Source organism: Vanessa cardui, chromosome 20 (genome assembly GCF_905220365.1).
Source record: "Vanessa cardui chromosome 20, ilVanCard2.1, whole genome shotgun sequence".
In the NCBI taxonomy this organism is placed as follows: domain Eukaryota; kingdom Metazoa; phylum Arthropoda; class Insecta; order Lepidoptera; family Nymphalidae; genus Vanessa; species Vanessa cardui.
Window position 1 is genome coordinate 10,469,305 of NC_061142.1, and position 25,276 is coordinate 10,494,580.

Below are 25,276 nucleotides of genomic sequence, written 5' to 3' on the forward strand. Positions count from 1 at the left end.
GACCTCCATGGTCGAGTGGTGTGTACACCGGTTTTCATGGGTACGCCACTCTGAGGTCCCGGGTTCGATTCCCAACCGAGTCGATATAGATTACCATTAGTTTTCTTGTCTTGGGTCTGGGTGTTTGTGGTACCGTCGTTACTTGATTTCCATAATACAAGTGCTTCAGCTACTTACATTGGGATCAGAGTAATGTATGTGATGTTGTCTCATATTTATTATTTATTTATTTTATTATTAATATCCGTTAACTTTAAGTTTTTAAGAAGTGAAAGAAAAGTAACAGCCTGTTTCCATTTCATATTGGAAGAGGTTTCTTTTACTCTTTGATATACTTACCAGATACTTTGTCACAAGCAGGTTTCCTCATGAAGTATTTCTTTACTGTCGGGCCCGAGATTAATAAAAAATACAAATGAAGCACATTAATTTAAAAGAATTCGTTAGTTTTAACCACTATGTCAACACAGATCAAATTATTAAGAGACAAAATTGTTGCCAAATAAAAAATAAAATAACATTTTGGTGACGTCATTACCCCGATTCGAAAATAAACAGCTGAAGAACTACTAGAAACGCGAAACAGCCTTTATAAATAACATACATAAAGATCAAAATGTTGCTTTAAATATAATGTTTTACTTATGAGTGAGGATTCTGCAAACTGTAATAAATAAAACAAAAAATAAATCGCGGTGTCGAGTTTATATTTCGTTCCAATTTTTAATACAAATTCGCTTTAATTTCTTTAAAGTTTTAAAACATTTCTGCACGTTATATTGTCCCAAGTGTCATCTCCCGCGAATTAAAAAAATCAAAGTATCGTTAATTATTTTTATGATTATAAATAAAATTTAAACAACACTAGCCTGTTTTGACTTCGTAGAATTTTCCATGATGTTTGAATTACCAAACTTTCTCTCTTATTAAGACATTACGAAAGGAGTAACTATGCTTAGCCTCAAATCAATCAGACCTATAGTTTTGTAGATTGGATGAATGGCATTAAGCTTATATATTTTATGTAAATTAACTATTTTCTGCATAATTTTCTCTCCGCTGAACGATCTTTATAGAATTGGAAACTTAAAAGAAACGGTAAATAAAATCGTTGAATTCGTTCTTAAGTTATGGCGTGAATAAACGAAACGATTTTTTTACCTTAGATAATTATAATATAATACTATATGTGCCCGCGAATTGGTGCGCGTTTTAATTTAACAAAAAAGTTATTGTTACTTCAGCTTTCTGCCAGTGAAAGTCCTTTCAAAGTCGGCTTGACCATTCCAGAGATTAGCCTAAACAAACAAACAGACAGACAAAAACATATGTAACATTTTAACAATCAAATCAAAATACGTCATAGAGGTACAGCGGATTTCATCAACAAGCTCATTGGTTAAGATTCACGTGTTTTAACCACAGAGCCATCACAGCTTATGCATCGTGAAGCTTTGGATATTATTTTACCTTTTACACGTACATATCTAGCTACGTTAAATAGCTGTTTAAATCGACGCTGTAGACACTTCGTAGCAACGTGTAATGTTTTAGGGTGACTGTTAATCAGATGTAAGGAACCTCTCCACATCGGTTAACTTTAGCATGAAGTAATTAAACTATAAACAAGTTACGTCACCGTGTGTGTATAAGTTTTCGGTTCTATTTTCAAACATAGTATCATATACTATTTTATATGAAGCATCCTTCAAATAAGAAAAGGTTCGTCACCTTAAGATCTATTTTCGAGTGCTCAGAATGGTCGATAATCTGCTTTACCGATCGAGAATGACATGTTACGTCATAATGTCATTATAAGTCACATCTAGCGAAGAGTACTTTAAGTTTAAATTTATATGCAGTTGTTTGTTTCAAAAGGTAGTAAGAGTTTGCGACTTGATAAAGGATTAAACTTAAAAACTGGCCAAGGTTTGCTTACCCTGACTGTACATAGTACAGCTCACTGCCTACAAAATTGGTGCTGTAAGAAATGTTAATAAATCTGTCGCCTCCTATGCATTATCAACCTTGAAAACTAAAATACTATCTCTTTTTCCTGTAGTTATATAAGTACCCATTCAACTAAAAAATAAGACTGAATATTACCGTTTAGCGATAGAATATAAGCTATTTAATGAGTAGGTACCTGATCTCCAATAAATACACGTTAAACTTTTAGTTTATGTACTGTATTGATGACATTTCTTAGGCTTTTATAGCCAAAGTGATCCCATTTCATTGTAATTAGTGTTAAATATTGTTGACTTTTATGTGAAAGTGTACATTTTTATTTTATTATATTCCGCCCGCGACTTTGTATGAAAACGTTTGAATTCAACAAAAAGTTATTGTTCAGTTCTCAGATTTTACTATAACTTATTAATTATGTATTAGCCAGATTTTGTGAAATGAAGTCATTGGTCTCCTACCAATTCACTCGACGTGAAGTGGTGTCATGTGCGATGGCTGCGCGCATTCCTGGACAGTATTTGGACATTGCAGCGTGACTTTATTATTATTTTATAAAACAATCTAAATAACAAATACCCTTAGCTCCAACTTATTATATCAACTTCAAGTCAAGTTGTTCCAGATATTAGCCAGAAAAACCGACAGACAGAAAAAAAGAAAAAAATATATTTTAGTGTATGTACCGTATATTCGAATACTACTACTTACTTTCACCCCATCATTAATAATAATCTAAGATTAATTAGTAATTAGGATACGTGGATGTAATACAACTCGTGTCAAATGGAAACGGATAATGATTATTTAATGAAAGCGATAGAATACCAACCGTTGGATTCCTCTAAAATATTTCACACGAAACATTTCAGATTTAATGAAAGGATCGTGTGAAACTAAACTCGAGACATAATGAATTATTGAAAACACATTCGAACTTTAAACTAACACTAGTTCAATCATGCAGTACTTTATTGATCTCGTGTTTATTGCTTGAACATTCATGAAGTATTGTTAGTTGCTGTTGTAGTTTTCAGTGTAGTTATTGAAATATGCTGACAAATTAATAAATCAAAGTACTTCATGAGAAAGGGAATAAGGGTCTATATATACGAGACGTGAATTAGTTCTTGCGAGGAATGATAATGATCCCGTATTGAGCTGTATAGATTTATATAATACTTGCTGTCGTCCCGAATTGTAGGGATTCGAAATTCAAAAAAACAAGTGCACTGAATTAATCTATACTAATATTATAAAACTCTTAACCTATTCAGATTAAAATTCTGTTTGAATATAATTTGAGTATCATGAAAAATGCTACTTTTTTCAAGTCTCGAGGAGCTATAATGGGTTTGATTGTACACAACACAGATTAAGATTTCTTTGTAAACATTTCATGAGGGTGAGGAGTCAGTCAATATTTACATAATTCTTCATAATTAAAATATCTTATAAAATCATGTATGTTTCAAGGTTCAACTTTCCATATTATTCGACTTAGCCTGTGCGTTGATAGTCGAGACAAAGGATTTTCGCTATATTTTCATCAGTATCATATTACAAAATAATAAAATACAGTTAAGATATAGACTAAGATAGACTAAGAAGATATAGACTGAACTGAGATGGCCCAGTGGTTAGAACGCGTGCATCTTAACCGATGATTGCGGGTGCAAACCCAGGCAAGCACCACTTTATATATGTGCTTAATTTGTGTTATAATTTATCTCGTGCTCGGCGGTGAACGAAAACATCGTGAGGAAACCTGCATGTGTCAAATTTCATCGAAATTCTACCACATGTGCATTCCACCAACCCGCATTGGAACAGGGTGGTGGAATATATTCCAAGCCCTCTCCTTAATGGAAGAGGAGGCCTTATCTCAGCAGTGGGAAATTTACAGGCTGTTACTTTACTTTACTAAGATATAGACTACATTGAAATCAATTTTTAGTACATAACTCTTAACGCGTAATTCATTAGATTTTGTATAAGAGCCAATATGGCCCTGACGTCTGCATCTTAACCGATGATTGCAGAATTGGAACAGCGTATTGGAATATGATCCATACCTTCTTCTCAAAGGGAGAGGAGGCTTTAGCCCAGTAGTGGAAAATTTACTGGCCGTTAATGTAAAATGTGACTTTTAATCTGGCATCTTAACACAGCTAATCCAATGAAGACGAAATTTAATAAATAAGAATAATTTAAATTTATATTATAGACATGATAATACTAGATTTCTTTTATAAATTTTAATTATTTACCAGTAACTCTCAGGAGCAATAACGCGTTTACGAAAAAAATTGGGTAGATTATTAACGAATTCAACGCTATCACAGAGTACCGTCCATTAATATTTAATTCTATTAATGGAATTAATGGAACAACTTCATTAAGCCCTATGTTTTTTTTATTTGTTATTTTGATAAAAAACCTTTTTATATAAGCATCAAATAATAGTTCAATTATATACGTATAACTCCTATCCATTTTGTTTCAATTCTTTGTATATTATATTAAGCTTATATACTTAATTTTTTGTTATACTCATTAACATTAAACATTAGTGTGGTATTAAAACCTTTTTTTATAAATCGTATCGTATGTTTATTACTATATTAATATCAAGAACTTGCATTAATAAAATCCGAAGGCTGACGTAATAATTTTCTCTCATTGAAAATTATATACGCTTCTACAAAAGGACCTTGGGAAAGTTTATAAATGATTGACTGTAGAATATAATGACACGCATAATGTGAAATAAAATAATTATTTATCTACGACTAATGCCCAGTGAAGCGGGCGGGTATAGCTAGTTAAAAATAAAGCAAATAAAGAGGTTTTATAGATGAAAACATACACTTGTAACAAAACGATACAGGCCATTTCAAATATAAATTTTTCAAACTGGAGTTTCATTCCTTGGTTCATTTAAGATCTGTTTTATGTCTATCCAAAACAGTGGTTGATTTGTTAGCGACGAAGCACTCCGGGTCGAAGCAATAAAACGTTATTGGGGTTTTGTCTTGAGTTTTTCCCAGTTACAGGGTCGAGTATGGTAGCTGGTAGTGCTCACATTTCCATACCTATGTAGTGTATTTAGGATAATGTATAAAATGTAACGTTATTTGACCATGATATGATCTGGACGTGTGACATACTTCCCTTCTCGTATGGGCTGCAGTGAGCACCATGAGCGCAACAACAAAACAACAACAATAATATTCTGTAAATCTCCCACTGTTGGGCTAAACCCTCCCTCTCTCCCTCTTCGACAAAACCAAAAAAATCTACAAACAAACTATAGCCTGCAAAATGTAGTGGAAGCGAGACTCTAGAACAATTTGCAGGCAATAAACTGTACGTAAATTTCAAACATTTGATTTATATATTGGAACAGAAATTAAATAACATTTAGGCAGGACTTACTTATCAAAGTTTCGACTGATTGGATACATTTCCATTTAGCCGAGCTATAGCTCAAAACTATTCGCCCTAAAGTTGATTAATTAATTGTTCTATATAGTCAGACAGGCTTCGAAAATTAATTTATATTTGTAGTAAATAAATTGAAGCAATCTTTGAAAGAGCACTTCGCGATTAATCATCGATTTCGTTTGATCATCACTCTCAGTAGAGCTATTTTGTAAGAAGAACCTCGAAACCTCAGAATACGTGTGACATGTGAGAATGTGATATGCGATGCTATAATAGTTATTAAATGTATACGATACAAGAATCAAAATGGCGTGTCAATGTGAGGTGGTTATCACCATTTCAAATGTGAGATACGTTGATAATTCGTAGCAAGGAATCGCAATGCAAATTTGTGTTACTAAAAAATTAAATTACCTTATTTTTTTATATATTTTATATAACAAAAAGGTTATTTACCATTTAAATTTCTTCGAATTAATTAAAAATAATATAGTATGACTTTACTTTGCACATATGAAATTATTGTATTGATTATGAAAAGTACAAGTACCAATCCTGAAACAAGCCATTGTAGACAATTGTCGATTTTTTTTTAACTTTGCTCCCAAATAATTCAATACAAAATTTCCATTATTGATCACGTGATGAATTGAATACACTATTTTTCTTCAATATATTTTTACTTTTCTACAAAATTAAATCGTCAATCTATAAAAACTTGTAGTTCGTATTTATACAAATGAAATCGACTCGATTTTAATCTTCTAGTTTTATCGTTGGATGAGTTCTTACTTACAAAAAGTCCAAAGAGTTTCAGAGATAGGTTTGGTAACGGTTTAGTGTCCTGGCCGTTTCTACTAACGACTATTTATTTTAAATAAATATAAACATTCCGGTCAGCCTATTATTCTGCTAACACAAAGATCTACTTGAACGTCGAAATTGAATCGTAATGTAATCGGAATCGTATTATAACCATTAGTAGAATCGTCCCCTGATTTATATTCCGGGTTTGTGACCTTGAGATACATCCTTTCAGGAGGTTGTATGGAAATAGGAGACAAAAAACAGTTCTTCGAATATCTAAATTATTACAATAATAAGGCGTAATTTTGTGATTGAAATAAAAAGTATATCACGGGTACTTAATATTCAATATTTTGGCAACATTTTGGCAACCTCATAGATGTGCCTTGTTCACTAAGACCAGATTCACTCCGTGTCTTAACGTAACAGTGAAAACTTTATTGGCCTTATGTAAGCCTTATTTAGTCATACATACAGATAGTATACATAGTCTGTTTCACTAAATTAGTTGTTCATATGTATTGAATATGTAATATTTATGAGTAACTGCGGGAAATTAGTTACCTGCCTCATATATATATATATATATATATATATATATATATATATATATATATATATATATATATATATATATATATATATATATATATATATATTTTTTTTTTTTTATGGAATAGGTTGGCGGACAAGCATACGGGCCATATGATGGTAAGTCACCATCACCCATAGACAATGACGCTGTAAGAAATATTAACTATTTCTTACATCATCAATGCGCCACCAACATTGGGAACTAAGATGCTGTGTCCCTTGTGCCTGTAGTTACACTGGCTCACTCACCCTTCAAACCGGAGCACAACAAATTTGCGTGCATTTGTGTAGCGTCAGAATATCTGATGAGTGGGTGGTACCTACCTAGGTAGGTTTTCACAAAGCCCTAACACCAAGTTTACATAAAATATCCTTAACCTGTATTGTCATTTATCTAATAAAATCGATATTTTGCAAGTTAACTGGTTTTGTTTCATCAAGTTTTCAGATTGTATTCTTAGGACGATAGTCCATCGTAAATCCTAAATAAATATTAAACTTGCAAAGTGTTGTAATAATAATAGTGTCATTCAAGTGTAAAACTCATATAGACGTGTAGGGTTAGCAAAACAGTTAATCAGTGCATCATTGAATATATTAATTAAATGAACAAAATAAATATTTCATTCCTTGTAGGGACGGACTAATTAGCCATCTCTTCCATACAAACCAATCTGAGGGTGATTTTTTAAATACATAAAGTCGGTAAGCGTAAACTGTAAATCTTTACTTATATTGTAAAGAGGTAAAATTTGTTTGTTTTTATACAGAACATAATGAATCAATTCGAAAAAACTATACCTGTAGGTAGAAAGCTGAATTGTTCAAGAGTGCTATTATATATAATATTGGTCATAGTTGGGTATAAATGGGTATAAATTATATTGGTATCAAATCATTTTCTTCATATGGATAAAATTTACATTTGGACAATTAACAATTGGACATTGGAAATACATTTCCATACACGATTTTTGTAGTATTACATTTCATTAATGCAGAACCAAATCAAAATCAAATTATTCTTTATTCAAGTAGGATTATAAAAGCACTTTTAATTTGTCATATTACAATGTTGAATTAAGTGTAAAGCAAACCATCTTTATTTACAGACAATGAATAATCAATCTTATTTAATTTAATTTCGTTATCATCATCAGCCCGTTTTTTGTCCACTGCTGGACATAGGCCTCTCCTAGTGCACGCCACTGTGGTCTTTCTCCGGCTACTCGCATCAAGCTCCTGCCTGCCGCCTTGCGTATATTGTCACTCCACCTGCCTGAGGACGTCCTACACTACGTTTGCCGAGACGCGGTCTCCACTCGAGAACACGTTTTCCCCAACGGTTGTCGGTTCTACGACAAATATGACCAGCCCACTGCCGCTTCAGCTTACTAATCCGGTGGGCTATGTCGATGACTTTGGTTCTTTGACGGATCACCTCATTTCTGATACCATCCCTACATCGACAATTATTTTTGTTAATTTATGATTTCGTTATAAATTAACAAAAATAATTGTCGACGACCAAGGAAACGATGGATGGATTTTGTGAAAGACGATATGGTTAGAAAAAATGTTACTTGTGAGATGACGTCTGACAGAGAAGTATGGAAGGAGTAGACATGCTGCGCCGACCCCAACTAAATTGGGATAAGGACAGGAGGATGATGAAAAATAATTGCCGACTTCAAAGTTGCAAATATTAAAATCAAACATTTCATGGAAATCAATTTATTAACATAAGAATTAATTTAATGCTTAAATATATACAAATATGAAATAAAACTAGTTACTGTATAAATCTTGACCGCGTGGAATGGTGGAAGAATGCTAGCAGCATTTCCCCGTTGAATCGCAATTCCATTCCTCTGGGCAAAAAACGTACCAGCTCTCCTGTCACCAGTGGAGGTAATGAGGCGAGGTGTTATACTTTTGATACTAACATTTCATAGATATTAATGAAATTGTTGCAAATCGGGAACATTCATTGTTATGCAGACGACAGTACCGTTGACACCTTATACACCGGCCGCGCTAATATTTCTCGGGAAAACGTCGAAGAGAACCGGAACAAACTTGTGTCTGAAATCGAGTCTTCATTAAACGAAGTCTCGAATTGGGGCCGGCTAAATCTAGTCCATTTCAACCCCAAAAAGACGCAAGTTTGCGCGTTAACCGCTAAAAAAACACCATTTGTCGTATCTCCACGATTTGAGAACATTCCGATAGCCGCTACAGGTAGTATCGGAATACTTGGCGTTGATATTTCGAGCCTCGTTCAGTTCCGCGGTCAATTGGAAGGCAAAGCCAAATTGGCTTCAAAAAAGCTGGGCGTGCTCAGCAAGGCGAGACAGTATTTCACGTCGGCCCATCGCCTAAAACTTTACAAGGCGCAAATTCGGCCTCACATGGAGTACTGCTCTCACCTCTGGGCGGGTGCTCCCCAGTACCAGCTCCTTCCATTTGACCGCATCCAACGTAGAGCGGCTCGAGTTATCGACGATCAAGCCCTTTCCGATCTCCTTGATCCTTTGGCTTTGCGTAGAGATGTCGGATCACTCTGCATCTTCTACCGAATTTTTCACGGGGAATGTTCCGAGGAATTGTTCGGATTAATCCCGGCTGCTGAATTTCACCTTCGGACATCTCGTCAAAATTCTAAGTTTCACCCGCACCATCTTGATGTCCGAAAATCCACAACAGCGCGATTTCTTAGACATTTTCTGCCTCGCACAACCACTTTATGGAACCAGCTTTCGCCGGCGGTTTTTCCGAACCGATACGACATGGGAACCTTCAAGAAAAGAGCCTACTCCTTTCTCAAAGGCCGGCAACGCACCTGCAAGCCCCCGGGTGTTGCAGATGTCCATGGGCGGTGGTAGTCACTTTCCATCAGGTGAGCCTCCTGCTCGTTTGCCACCTATGCCATAAAAAAAAAAAAAAAAAAAAAAAAAAAAAAAGATTTCGATCCAATTTTAATGGTATTTGTATACAGGGTGACATTACAAAAATGATTAGACGTATTTTAGTTTCATTAAGGAGATTTATGATAAATGGTCGATAGCTTCATATCTACTAAATATATAATATTATTCACATAATATCTACATAATATTACAAGCTCTATAATTGATCAGCATTTATCAATATTTGGTTCAAAGTTAAATTTGTATATAACGAGATCTCAATCTATATACAGATGATACGGCTGAGTGCGGACCTCTGTTTAGGTACCGATTACTAAGATATTTTTGCAACATATATCACAAAAACCTGTACTTTCATTTATTAAATACAATCGATATTTTTCAAGTTAACTGAATAGCGTACTGGTTTTGACGTGTGTGTGTGTATGTGTATGTGTGTGTGTGTGTGCGCGTGTGCGTGTGTGTGTGTGTGTATGTGTGTGTGTGTGTGTGTGCGCGTGCCTGTGTGCGTGTGTGTGTGTGTGTGTGTGTATGTGTGTGTGTGTGTGTGTGTGTGTGTGTGTGTGTTGTTATTGTGGTTGTGTCGTCACAACAATACAATACTAAATATAATAATATTTAGTATTATTGTGTTCACTTAGTTTGTATGTTTATTGGCGCATTGATTATGGTAGCGATCACTTACCATCGGGTGAGCCATTTCATCTTACGTGAATCTATGTTTATCATACTTATGAAATAAATCATTTAGATTTCTATCAATGTCTACTTCTATGACAGCCGAAACAAAAATCAAAACGAAAGGTGCCATTCGATTTTATTTAATTTTATAACGTAAGCAATCTCTAAGAAAATTTATGCATAGCTCAGCTTTAACTCAAATGAACTCTGCAAGGCAACTAGCATTTAGTAATGTATATACGTAAGTAAAAAAAAGTAAAGTAACAGCCTGTAAATTTCCCACTGCTGGGCTGAGGACCCCTCCGTTCTCCCCTTGAGGTGAAGGTTTGGAACATATTCCACCATGCTGTTCCAATGCGGTTTGATAGAATACACATTTCGTTCAAATTTATATGAAAATAGACACATGCAGGTTTCCTCACGATGTTTTTCTTCACCGCCGAGCTCGAGACGCATTATAAACACAAATAAAGCCTAAAAAATTCAGTGGTGCTTGCCTGGGTTTGAACCTGCAACCATCGGTTAAGATACACGCGTTCTAACGACTATGATATTTTGGCTCAGCTCCTGCCCTTATCCCAATGTAAATATCAAGAAATGTTTAAATAATAATGAACAGAATATTATCCAGATGTATGTATGGATGTGTTCTTGCCTTTATGGCACAAATATAACCAAGGTTATTGTATTACAATTATAAATTAATACGTGTGTCATACATTCATTGACGTAAATAATGAGCTTGCTAACAGTATATATTACTGGATCGTTAAATTTTATATTTTATTATAATTTAAAGGGTCCCAAAATTAAAATATATACAAAACTAGTAGTCGTCTGCGTGAAAAGAAATGTGTACAATTTTTAGGAATTGTATATAATTCCAATATTGTATTGGGAAATAAATAAAAACAACGATTTCTGAAATAAAACACGTTGTTAAAATGAGAATAATAATGTTTATTAAAGCATTCGTTGAGTCCACAAAGTTCAGGTAACAATAACATAACAATAATATGAAGAATCTTCATATTATCTTACTAATTCTTTTTTTTACTTCAACAACAACAACAACAGTCTGTAAATTTCCCACTTCTGGGCTAAGCCCTCCTCTCCCGTTGAGGAGAAGGATAGGAGCTTATCCCACCAGACTGTTCCAATGCGGGTTGGTGGAATACACATGTGGCAAAATTTCAACGATATTAGGCACATGCAGGTTTCCTTACGATGTTTTTCTTTTGATGGTTTCACGATGGTTTGAAGGCGCAATCATCAGTTAAGATGTACGCTATCCACTGGGTCACCTTGACTCCCTCCAACCACTGCGCCATCACGGCTCCCTCTAACCACTGAGCCATCTCGTAATATATAAAAAATATTTTTTGTGAACCTACATTATTACCGTCATCATTTCTGCGCTCAGTATTAGCCTCTTATATTTATAATATGTATTTATTTTTGCAAAACTTGTGGCTTTTTTGGGAGGGAGGAGGCAAGTCATAGTTGATTTTAAACATTCCGAGGGGGTAAAATTATATCGGCGTAAAATAAAGTTACATTATTGAGATGTAATAATAAAAATTTTACTTTTCTGTAGTCAGCCTTAACCAATATTGTAACAAATGTGAAATCTTATTACACTTCTTTAGCATTACAGAGGTAATCTCTAGCTTAAAACATTGTTAAAAATAATAAATTTTAAGACCTAATACGCTTCACTGCGAGTCGCGCTCCGGAACCACTCCAATTAGGCGTCTGTGTAAAAACTACAGAAATAGAGCTATCAAGTGTGCTTTGTCTAGAGTGAACGCATTCATTGTTGGTAAAAAATCTTACGTTACGGAGATAAAAAACGAGTTCTCTCGCTGGGATTATAGCTGAGCATACAGAGCCATGATGGCTCAGGGGTTGAAAGTCGTTAATTTTGATCGAAGATAGCAGGTTTAAGTCCAGGAAACTATCTTTGGTATATATCACTTGTTTTTATATTAGTTCTTGTATTTGGAAGTGAAGGCAAATTAGTATCAATAATTTGAGGAAAATATGACATATGTTATGAAGCAATCGACTTTATATCAAATGTATGTTAATCGTAAAGATTAATTGACTCTGACCATTTTAATATTTTAAGAAATATATACGTTTATTTGTGCAAAATCATTTAACAGATACAAAGAAGATACTATTATGATTTAGATACTAATAATTTAATTTTTCCAAAATGCATACGATTAAATTGTTTCTTGCGTAACCACACTCATAGGGTTTTTTTTTAAAGAATCCCAGCTGTACCCTTAGTTAATTAGGAAATTACTAATATTTCTATTAACACCTCCTTATAAGCTTATCACTTGTGTTAGGAATGGTTACGAAAATAGCCCAAGGAATATTACATCGCTAGGTGGCCCGTAAACCATTGCCCTGGCGACGCTTTAAAAACATGGATTCTGTAATTCCAGAAGTAACAAACAAAACATTGTGTAATAAAACATAACATTAATTTATGTCACTATATTAATTTACCAATCGATACATATATTATTTACCCGCTTATTGTATATAATTGTATCCTTTTACCGCCGATCCACGAATCTAGCTTTCTTCTGCCCTGCCCGTTCAAAATCAACCGCCTTTTGTTTTTCTCGTGCCAGGTAGTACCAGTCGCCGCACCACGCCACGAGAGGAAGTGACGGGAGTCCCACTACACAGATGTCCCACACACTACACAGACACTATATAGTGTCGATAACCGAATCAATAATTATACTATTTAAAAATTAAAGCTGTACTAAATATTATTATTTCAATTCAAATTATATAAGTATATTTAAAAAATCATGAGAATTTCATCATTTATTAACATAAGAATTAACAACATTAAATGCTTAAATATATATGTATATACAAATATGAACTAAAACTAGTTACTGTATAAATCTTGACCGCGTGGAATGGTGGCAAGAATGCTAGCAGCATTTCCCCGTTGAATCGCAATTCCGATCCTCTGGGCAAAAAACGAACCACCCCACTGTCACCAGTGGAGGCAATGAGGCGAGGTGTTATACTTTTGATGAAGCTTTTTGCACCACCAAGGGGCGTTTCGACAGCAAATGGAACAAAAAAGTAATTAGATATAATACACGAATATATAGTTATTTTTTTGGCTTCAGCTTTTTCCGCAGCGGCACCGGCTCTTAAAATTGTTTCTCGGATATGAGAAGGGGCCAACCATGAGATCTCCTATCCCTTTGAAGAGATGATTTTAGAGCTAATTCAACCACGCCACTTTAATGTGGGTTGGTGAATGCACGTGTGGTTGAACTTCATTGAAATTAGATACATGCAGGTTTTCTCACGATGTTATCCTTCATCGCCGATCAAGAAATGAATTATTATTATTACAACAAATCCGCTTTTTAGTTCAAAGATACAACTTTTATGATAAAACTAATATTTACTTTCATTAATTTATGGTATGCATAATGTCACTTTTATTTATAACGTCGTAAATGCCTTGAATGGTATGATGACAGTATACTAGTCTAGTTTTGGCGGTAGTGTGTCTTATATTAATAAATTATAATAGACATAATATAATAATGTATATAATTTCACTTCACCGTAAGCAAAGTGATCGAACATTTTCTGTCTCGCACGACCACTCTGTGGAACCAGCTTTCAACGGCGGTCCATACCGATACGACTTGGGTACCTTGGGAAGAAAATGGTGTTGCAGATGTCATGGACAGTGCTAATCACTCTCTAAGGAAGTCTATTTAATTAGAATTACGCACCCAAAGAAAACGTAGAAAACTATATAAAGTATATAAAGGTAAAATGAATGATTTTTAACTTTACCGTTTAGTATATTCAAATCGTTTATAAAACATACATTGTTAAAAAAGCATAGTATTCGATACAAGATTTTGTAGATGATAAAAAAAGCTTGAAATTAATACCTGTTGACTTCCAGGCAGGATACATTATATACATATATAATTGTATTAAACTAATATGATTGTATTTTTTAAATGCTAAAAAAGAGGAACTACTGAGTTTCTTGCCGATTCTTCTCGGTAGAATCTACTTTCCGAACCGGTGGTAGCTTCGCTCAGTTGTTAAATGACTATTCAAAAGTGCTTGTAAAAGCCCACTCGAATAAAATTTATTTTGATTTTGATTTATCATTTGCTTAAGAACCTTTAACGCTAAATTGGAAAAATCGTATAAGAATATTATACGCATACAAGTTTGTTCCGCATGTCAATAGGGATAAAACTTTTAAGGAAATATAATCCGACTTTGACGCATGGGAATAAAATTACCCCAAAGTATAAATACGGTGGAACTTCTTAAGGTGTTCAATTTCACAAACCATTAAATAACAGCGTTTGTCACCGAGAGACAATTCAACTTTTCGGCTAACGATATTTTAAACGTTATAAAAACGTTTTCCGTGTACAAAATGACACATGTCTTATGATATACTAATCATATTATGCCATTCTTATATTATACATCGATGACTGTCGATTGTTTCTATTTTAAATAAACAGATAAAATGTACAAAAATATATTTGATGGAACGCATAAGTAGAAAATATTTGCTAATTTAGACGTTTTTCTTATTATAATTAAACACAACATAATATCATATATACATTTTGATATATGTATATATTTTGATATATATTATATTTCAATGTATGTATTATTATGATGTATTTATGTGTAGTTTATTGCTATATCTTAGTATAAATATTATTATATTGTACTTTTCCTCTTTCTTCTGTATCTTTTTCTTCACTTACCTGTTTTAATGCTAAACTCCTATCACCAAAGGTTGTCTGTGAGCGATAAGACGCGCATGCGCACCATGTACTTATTTTGTGTTTTGTATTTCCCCTTTTTTCCATGTATTGTGCAATAAAGCATTTTAAATAAATAAGTAAAAGTACATTAAAAATAGTTGATATGCCTATAAGTTCATTAGTTTTCAGTGTTTTATTGGGTCTGAATGTTTGTGGTGCCGTCGTTACTTCTGATTTTCCATAACACAATTGTTATAGCTACTTACATTGGAGTCAGAGTAACGTATGTGATATCGTCCAACATTTATTTATTATTTATTTATGTTCCTAATTATATCGTCAATTAAAAAATCAGTGTTACTACGTAGTTGTACTCAATTGTTTGTTAGGTGCTTAATGAAATTTTAACGAGTTCATTAAATTTTGTTCTCCGGTCTACATTATTTTACATTTAATTAATTATACCCCATGAGGTTATTCCAAGGATTAAATGTTCTATGCGTACACAACCGACCGTGATACATGTTAATAAACACAATAAACTTAATTAATAAATCTTAAATCTTAACCCATTCAATCCATACACCGTATTAAGGACATGAAAAAAAAGTAACAGCTCAAAAAAATTAACTCGTATACGCAAATTAATATCTTTATTTTTTTATAAAATTTCGATTAAACGAAATTTTATAAATTTTGATTTTTAGTCGAGATGGCCCAGTGGTTAAAACGCGTGCATCTTAACCGATAATTTCGGGCTCAAAGCCAGGCAGGCACCGCTGATTCATGTGCTTAATTTATCTTTATAATTCATCTCGTGCTCAGCGGCGTAGGAAAACATCGTGAGGAAACCTGCATGTGACAAATTTCATAGAAATTCTGCCACATGTGTATTCCACGAACCCGCATTGGAACAGCGTGGTGGAATATGTTCCAAAACCTTCTCCTCAAACGGAGAGTAGGCCTTTAACCCAACAGTGCTAATTAACAGGTTTCTGTTGTTATACAATTTGTAGTTAGACTTGGACTTTCTGATGCCCATAGAAGTAAGCAAAGAGCAAAATATTTGAAATTCCTTATATCACCACCTTTGGTATAGTCGGGGTAGGAAAAGGTTCGTCACCTTAAGATCGATTTTCGTGTGCTCAGTATGAGCGATAATCTGCTTTACCGATCGAGCATGACATATTCCGTCGCAATGCTTTGATGTTTACTTTTAAAAGGCAGTACTAAGTATAGCTCATTGGCGCAAATGCGATGTGTAGTGTATACTTATTATATACAAAACAACAAAAATTCGGAGTCCTACCACATGACATGAAGATAAGATCATATTATTCTGTACTATGACTATAGTAAAAAGTTTATCAGGCAGATCAAACAAAAAAGATACTAATGCAATACCTGTATTTGGTATTAATGTATTTGTATGCTATGCATTGATATAGCTCATTTCCAAGAAATGATTCTTGGATTTCAAATTTTATCACATATAAAAATTCGTCAAATTTAGTTCTGTGTGGTTTGTCCGTAAAAGAGTAACAAATTTATAATATTAGTGTAGACTTTGTTATATAATAACAAAGTACATAGAGTATTATTATGAAAATAATAGGATAATTTCAAGTAATCAGACTTCCGCGATTCTCTTGACAAATAAGAATTAGTCATTCTAAGCGGTTTTCAGTATAATTAATATCAGAATAAACGAGTAAATATGAAATTGCCTGCAAATAAATTATGAGACCGTAACCTCAAGCCTTAATTTTAATACTTCTGCAATATTTAAATTTTACATTTAACATTTTACTTGAGAAATAATTATTTCAATTGAAAGCTTTGTACCATTTATATTCCACGAAGAATGTATTTGCAAAAAAACACTTGAATTTTAATTCATAAACAAATCGAGATCCAATGGTGTACAACATTTTTTTATTTTATACATAAAACGTATCGGCCTACACGTGCGTTAAGAACAGTATTTATTTATTTCACAAAATAACATTTCATACAACATATAGCGTCAACAATTATTGTTTCAAATTGAATTATGCAAACTTAATATTGGTTAACAGAAACAGCAAGATATAATTTTAATAGATAAAATATTAAAGCACCAAAAAAAAAAGAATAAAATTATTAAAGCAAATAAGGCGACACAAACTAGTTGTGAGTGTGTGTGGTAGAGTAGTTATGTGTGTACTCGTCCATAAATGATTGTATGTGTGTGTAAATTATGTGTGAGTATGAATGGTTCAATTGAATTTCGAGTGAGAGTTACTTTTCTTAATCATGAATGCATATTAATATCAATTATACGACTTATTCTTACATTTATTTTTATTTCACTTATTGTTTTATATGTTGTTGTTTGTATTTATGTATTACATATTTTTCTATTTCTTATATTCATATGGGATCGTAGAATATAGTCCGAGCTTCTGTTAATAACATGAAATTGTTACCGGTAGCTGGTACCCTCAAGACAGGCTTGCCTAGTGCGGGACCACTAGATGTTTTGCGACTATGCTGAATTTTCATGTCAATACATTTTTTTCTCATATACATACCTACCTTATTTAATTGCCTGCTATGATTGAAACGAGTCACGATGGTCAGTGTTTATCTAATCTGATGAAGAACGGAACCGCTCTTCCTTGAGCTAAGTGGTTTAGTAAAACATCGCGAGGAAACCTGCATGTGTTGGTAGAAAAAGCGCCCACATTAATATCAACCAATTGGAACAACGCGTTCAAATTAAATCCAAGAGCTTCAGCTTAGCTGGCTTAAGATAAAATATTTAGTTGTAGTTGTATACCTTACATTTTGGACTGATTTTGTTTATCTATTTAAAAAAAATCTATTAAAATCAATGAACAGAAGCAACTGATATTATTATTAGTATTTCACGGTATGATCATGTATAAACAGTGCACGCTAATATTTTTCATTTATAAACACATTAAAGATTCGAAGCACTATCAATTGTTAAACTATTTTAAGGTAAATTTTGACTTGAAATCCGAAATTAAAAGATGACGACGTCAGAACGTCATTCAAACGATATACTCCACGATATTTTGAGAGATAATTGAAAAAAAAATCGATTCTTAAAATTAAATTTAGAACTAGTTCTTTGAAATTTAAAAAACATTAGAAAATTTCCTACAATAACAACTGACGCCCTGAGACTTAATATTTAAAATTACGATAAACTTTCGTTCACAACCGGCCATCACTTCTAATTAATCAAGGGCGGGCGTAGAACCTTCTGGAAAGTCCGCGATAATGAACAGTGGAAATTTTTAATATTCCGAAACGAAAGTTCTTAGGTTCCGTGCCAAATTAAATAAGTTGATTCTCTCTTGACCTGCTTCACTTGTTTCGAATGGAATCTACTTAAGTAGAAAGCGCGAATGTTTTGTAACTGTTCTTGTAGAGTGTTTAATAAATATTCTAATTGGGTGAAGAAGTTCTTATGTACATTGTTTTGAAAAGGAGTAATGAGCTGTTTTTTATGTCTGTATTATTTTTTTATTTAGTTCTTTTTTTAAATTGTTATATTTATATCTACACAGATTTGTTGCCAGTACCTATGGTTACATTTTTTAATCTTCAATATTTTATTTTTGTGTCGCAACGGATTTTTATTTAATCATTTAGATTGTCATGGATTCTGTGGTCACACACTGGCTCACTCACCCATCAGACCGGATCACAACAATACTGACTACTGGTATTTGGCGGAAGAATAACTGATGAGTGGGTGGTACCTACCCATACGGGCTTGCACAAAGCTCTACCACCAAGTATATGTCTCATCTTTTCAACGAGATTTTTTAGTAGCGGCTTGGAGACGCTTGAATTGTATTCACTGGAAGTTGGCAATGATTTAAATCCCGTCGGAATGCCGTTGGACTTGCGCCTCAACTCCTTCCGGTCGAGTTGGATTTCCCGTCTCATCGGATTACGAAAAAATATCACTTGTTTATTCGAAATATTGAAACTGAAGACGTTTTAGATGAGAGAACATATTTCTATTGAAATGCTGGAAGTTTCAATAAAAATATGAAAAACAATTATCTATTTTTTGTTGATTGGGAGGCGATGGGTCTTCGGATATTACGGAGAGGGTACCGCTGGTTTTTTTAGTGGGTAAAAGGAAACCGGGGGTACCACACCCCCTCCTCACTTTCCATCACGTGGGGGAAGCGCGTAAAGCGTTTTCCAGCGAAAAAAAGGGGTCTTCAGATATTACAAAAATTAAGTTTTTGATTTTTATTTTCGTTGCAAGTTACTAACTGCTTGGAAGACTGACATTTCATCTGAATCAGGTAGTATCTGGGCATAGTTAGATAATATTGTTAAAAGATACTCGTATTCATTATAATACGGTAAAATAAAATAGTACTAGTTGGTTTATTGCAAAATTAAAAAGTTATATAGACATTATAATGCTCGGATATAGTTTTGAAACTGACAGCCTATATCAAAGCACTAGCATGTCCTATTAGTGGCATCTTCTTCTGCATGGAATTTATTAATTCCAGCTATTACCAGGATCTGCCTTCCGACTATGTCTACTCCTCTTGCATGGTATTTTGTGCACTCTTGAAGTATTAGTGACGGATTATAAATGCCATAAATTATCATTTACTTGAATCAGAATATATATAAAGTAAAGAAATTATTACGATCATAACTTACCCCTTACATATCAAGGGCTACCCGGAACGTTCTCTTCACGTGAATAAACGACACCAATATGGCCGTCGGGCTGGTCCCGGTGATAAATAAATTAGCCTCGATCTCCCGGGAACATCGTACCAGGCTGTACCTTTCACGGGAATTTTGAAAAAAAAAAATTTGCTCTTTTACGATGTAAGGGCCCTGATTTAAAGAAAATTTACGATATAATGGAAAATATATTTATAAAATAACATGAAACAAAGAATTTTTCCTTATGAAAATATTGGAAGTGTTTATATATGAAGGTTTAATAACATCGGCATCCTATTTAGTTTATTTTTTGTGACAATCGACTTCTTGTAAATGTATGCCTTTTAATGCCACGAAACATCTTCTTTGAAATAACAAAATTTATTTTCCAATTCCAAAATAATTAAGCTACATACGTCTTTCTTTCATCTTGAAATAAATACTTGGTAATGATAAATTATAATTAACTAAAATTATTTTATTTCCTAATATTAGTAACGAATGCAAAATAAAATTTCATTGTTTGAATACTCAGGTATAAAAATTAATCAGCTGGAAAACGTACAAGGCTGGACAAAGGACTTCTCCGGGAGCTCCACAAAAGTCTCATATAACTTTATTATGTGCATACTAGCAAAACCTAGAAGTCTTGATAATGTACATCATGTACAAACTGAAGATCGGTTAAATTCAAAGAGAAAAGAGTCAAAGATTATAGAGTTCAGACTATAGAGTATATATGTACATATCGAAAATAAAAAGAAGTGCCACCAAGAAATATGGATATAAAACAAAGCATGTTTACAATTCCCTTATTAACTCATTAAAAAAATAGAAATAATCGAATGATATAACATTTTTAAATATTGGAACAGTCATACTGGTTTCAGTAATAAATCAAGAAAAAAAAATCTAAAAAAGTGTCGTGTAAATAAAATGTATGATCAATGAGGCATGCTCTGACACCGTTTCGTCATTTACGATGCGAACTTTCAAAACCCCTTAAAAATATATATATGTATACATCACGTCACTGCACGCGTTTTCGTCCACACGTGAGAAGTGAGTGTTAAGTAAAAATGTAGAGCTAATTAAATTAATTTCAAATTAACAGTCATTTATCCAATGGAATACCACAATGGAAAGAATATTCAGATCCTCTTAAAATTCACCCCTTTACTCCTGATACCCAAAAAAACATTTGCATATTTTCTAACATCAAAAAATTTTGACGAACTTTTATACAAATATCCATACTTCGTAGTTGATGAATTTTCATATACGGTATAAAAACTGTCTTTTACTTTTAAATAAAATCCAATTTCCATACAAATTCTCACTATCTCAAGATCAGAGTTTTTATAAACTGTACAGATTGATTCCATATTTTCACTCTAAATTTTATAGTAAGTTTAACGCTCTTGCTATATCATCATTATTACATACTATAAAACAGAGTCGCTCAACGCTGCCTGTATTATATCTTATATCTTTAAAATTACGCAACGGATTTTGATTCGGGTTTTTTAATAGAGTGATTCGAGAGGACAGTTTTTGTATCGATTTACAATATAAATGAATGAATGAATGAATTATTCTTTATTGCACACCACAAACAAAAACCAAAAAAAAAAAAAAGAAAGTAACATAAAATTAATAAAATAAAAAAAAAAAAAAAAAAAAAGAAGTACATTACAAGTGTTGTACAACGGGCGGTAAAGAAAGAAGAAAAATTTTATAGTATTTTTAGCATTGCACACATACGAAGCCTGGGTCGCTAGTTATATATTGAGTAAAATATCGATTATTGAAAGCTAATATAAATTGCGAGTCGAGACAAAGTACTACATACAGACAAAGTACACGAAACGTGAGCTATATGACGTTCAAGGGCTGAATATTGGCACCGGCCGCAGGCTACGGCGTCGACGCTTCCCATGTGTGGACCAACGATTAACTGTCGAATACGTTGCGATCACGAAAAGTAGAAAGTACTCGTCAGTTGTATTTGTAAGAATATTATTATTAAAATTATTAACAATTAGTTGTCTTTACACTATAATAAATTGCATAATTTACATATAATAAGTTACATTACATTACATTTACACTATAATAAGTTGCACACAGTCACCTCACATTCTACCCCCTTAAGGGATAAATCAAATAAAGTAACCTATGTCCTTCTCGGGACTCAATGTTGTATTTTGATGCGATTTTTCAATAGATAGATTGATTCTAGGGGAACGTTTATTTGTATAATACATGTACAATATAATAGACACTAATTATTTTTCGTAGTAAGTAATGTTGTAAATAAACACTTTTTTTGCGCTTTCATTGCAAACGCTGGCTGAACTATAGATCTAGATTAAAAATAATGTAGTACAGTAGTGTATACGTCACAAAGATCTTCAATAAGGTCTACGATGGTGGACTTTCTGAAGACATTCTGAAGTATATTTAGTATCAGCGTTGCACACGTGCGAAGACCGGGCGGGTCGCTAGTTATAAAAGAAGCTACAGCAGAGTTTCGAATTTATAATAATAATTCGGAGCAATACATTGCTCCGGAATATTAGTTTCACAATTTGGTTTATTACGAGCTCAGTCATATGAAAGTCATAAATATTATTAAGGTAAGTTTTTACACGCAATAATGAATTATCATTTCATAAAATTAATTAAACTCTTTGCAGAGATCGCATGCAATTTTCATAATTAAAATTATAGAACAGTTGTTAGTGATGCGATTTTATGTCTAAACATGTAATACAGCGTGTTTTGGATTTCCAAACATTCATAAAATATTTATTTGGGCTCATGAGATAAAAAAGTAAGAGCCGAGATGGCCCAGTGGTTAGAACGCGTGCATATTAACCGATGATTGCGGGTTCTGACCCAGGCAAGCGCCAGTTGTCTAAATATGCATGTCCTTAATTTACGTTTAAATAAAAAAAAACTTTATTTTCTTTAACAAGTTTGTACTTAAATATAAAGTTGATGGAGTCTCCTTTTAAGCATATGAATAATAAGAGAAGTATTAAAGTTATTAATTTCGGGATATTTACCATGTTTTTTATTTTTGTTCGGTGGAGCTCGATATTTCGACATTGTCTACGAATGTCTTGTTCACGAGACTAAAGTGTGCGGGTAGATGCTGATAATGTTAGAGGTGTCCGTATCGAACTACCTCCTTTCTTGTACGTTTGCTACGTAAACACCGGTCACCACTAGTATTGTCACCCCTACCATTGTCACTAGTTGAATTTATTTTATGTACACTCGACACTCGATCCCGTGTTTTGCAGACGAAACTCACCGTATCAATTCGCGAATTTTTTATTTTATTTTTATTTTGCGGGGGTTTGCATAATTTTATTATTGGATTCCATACTCTCGACAGTTGAAACCCATCCTCTCTATTGAAATTACTAAATTTAGTTATTTCAATGGCTTCTCGTACCAGTCGGGGTATGTAGTGGCGTTCTGTCGAGAGTATCTGAGTATTATGAAACTCGATCCAATGGTTCGACCCGGCTTCCAGGAGATGTTCCGCGATGGCTGATTTCTTGGTATCGTTGTTTTTTACCGCCTTGATGTGCTCGTTAATGCGACAAGATACCGTACGCTTCGTCTGTCCTACATAGGATTTACCACAACTACAGTCGATTTTATAAACTCCGGGTTTTTCCAGGGGAAAGCTATCTTTAGGCGAACGCAACATTTGCCCTATCTTCTTGAAAGGAGTGAAGATAGTCTTCACCGCATATCTACTCAGGGTTCTAGCTATCTTATCTGTCACTCCTTTAACATATGGCATAAACGCTGGTTGTCTTTCAACCCTGCACTGTTGCAGTAGCTTATTATTCCGTGCAGCTGTGTTTCTCGCTTTATATCCATTCCGCTGTAGGACCTCTTTAACGTGTGCTAGCTCAGATTGTATATGGTCTTTATCACAAAGGTCGTATGCGCGATTGGTCAATGATGTTACTACAGCGTTTAAGTGTCGAGGATGGTGGTGTGAAGTAGCATGGAGATATCGGTCGGTATGCGTTGCTTTCCTGTAGACAGTATGGCTCAACGACCCATCCGTACGTACTCCAATTTTAACATCAAGGAATGCAATTGATCTATTCTTCTCCATTTCACAGGTGAATTTAATTTTGCTGTGGATGCTATTTAAATGATTTAAGCAATTCATTACACTATCGTTGTCTCCCTTTATGAAAGCAAATACATCATCTACATACCTCTTCCACAGTTTAATTGTTTTTACAGCCTTCGCCGTTGACATGGCTATCTCCTCGAAATGTGCCATCCAGATGTTTGCGACTAGAGGAGCGACTGGACTACCCATTGCCACACCATCTATCTGCAAGTAGTATAAAATTAATAACTTTAATAATAAAAATAACCATGTTAATTTAAAATCCTATAAGAGAAGTAATTACCAAAAAAGAAGCAAATGTAGGATTAAAATGTATGTGTATGCATGCGTGCACGTGCGCATTTGTGTGTGCGTGTGTGTGCGTGTTAGTGTGTGTCTGTATGTGTGTGTGTGTGTTGTATGTGTATGTTGGTGTGAGTAGGATATGAATACTAGTTCCTATTTTCTAAAAACACTTCCGTTTCTTGAAAACTTAAAGATTTTATTCATTTTATTATTTTAATTTTACACTCTTTACAGGTTGTTTATAATTCATCTCGTGCTCGGCGGTAAAGGAAAACATCGTAAGAAAACCTGCATGTGTCTAATTTTATAGAAATTCCACCAACTCACATTGACACAGCGTGGTAGAATATGTTCCAAATCTTCTCTTCAAAGGAAGAAGAGGCCTTAGCCCAGTAATGGGAAATTTACAGGCTGTTGTTATGTAAGGATTTAGGGGATCGGCTTATTTGTAAATTCATTGTAGTTATACGGTTTAAATCACTAAACAATATTAATGGCGTAACAGTACAGAATGCTGAAACTTACAAAGCGGGCACGTCATTTGTTCAATGAGCCATATCTCGGACATTGGTTTGTCATTGACGGAGTGCGAGCGTGTGATACGCCCATATATAGTGACTATCTGTTACGCTCCATTTAGTATTAATATAGAGGCTGGTTAGGACTAACTTTAAGCTATATATAATGTGTAATGCTGTTAAATTGATAAGTAATCTTATAAATCTGATTAATTGGTAATCTAACATTTTTAATTGGATTCATAAAAGTGTATTTGTTTATAAAATTTTATAGATAAAGCGCTCGCTAGCTGGTCGTCCCGACTTTTGTAATAAAATATTTTAGTTCCATTTTGATAACAT

At 33.6% G+C, this 25,276-nt stretch overlaps 1 protein-coding gene across 1 annotated transcript in view; it reads right to left on the reverse strand.

The window, feature by feature from the left end:
* The window catches only part of LOC124538562, a 35,335-nt gene extending 11,015 nt beyond the window's left edge, over positions 1-24,320 (reverse strand). Inside the window, exon 1 of the mRNA XM_047115652.1 lies at positions 23,427-24,320. Within this exon, the coding sequence (XP_046971608.1) occupies positions 23,427-24,320 (894 nt within the window). The remainder of the gene's footprint in view (positions 1-23,426) is intronic.
* Positions 24,321-25,276: the final 956 nt, after the last annotated feature.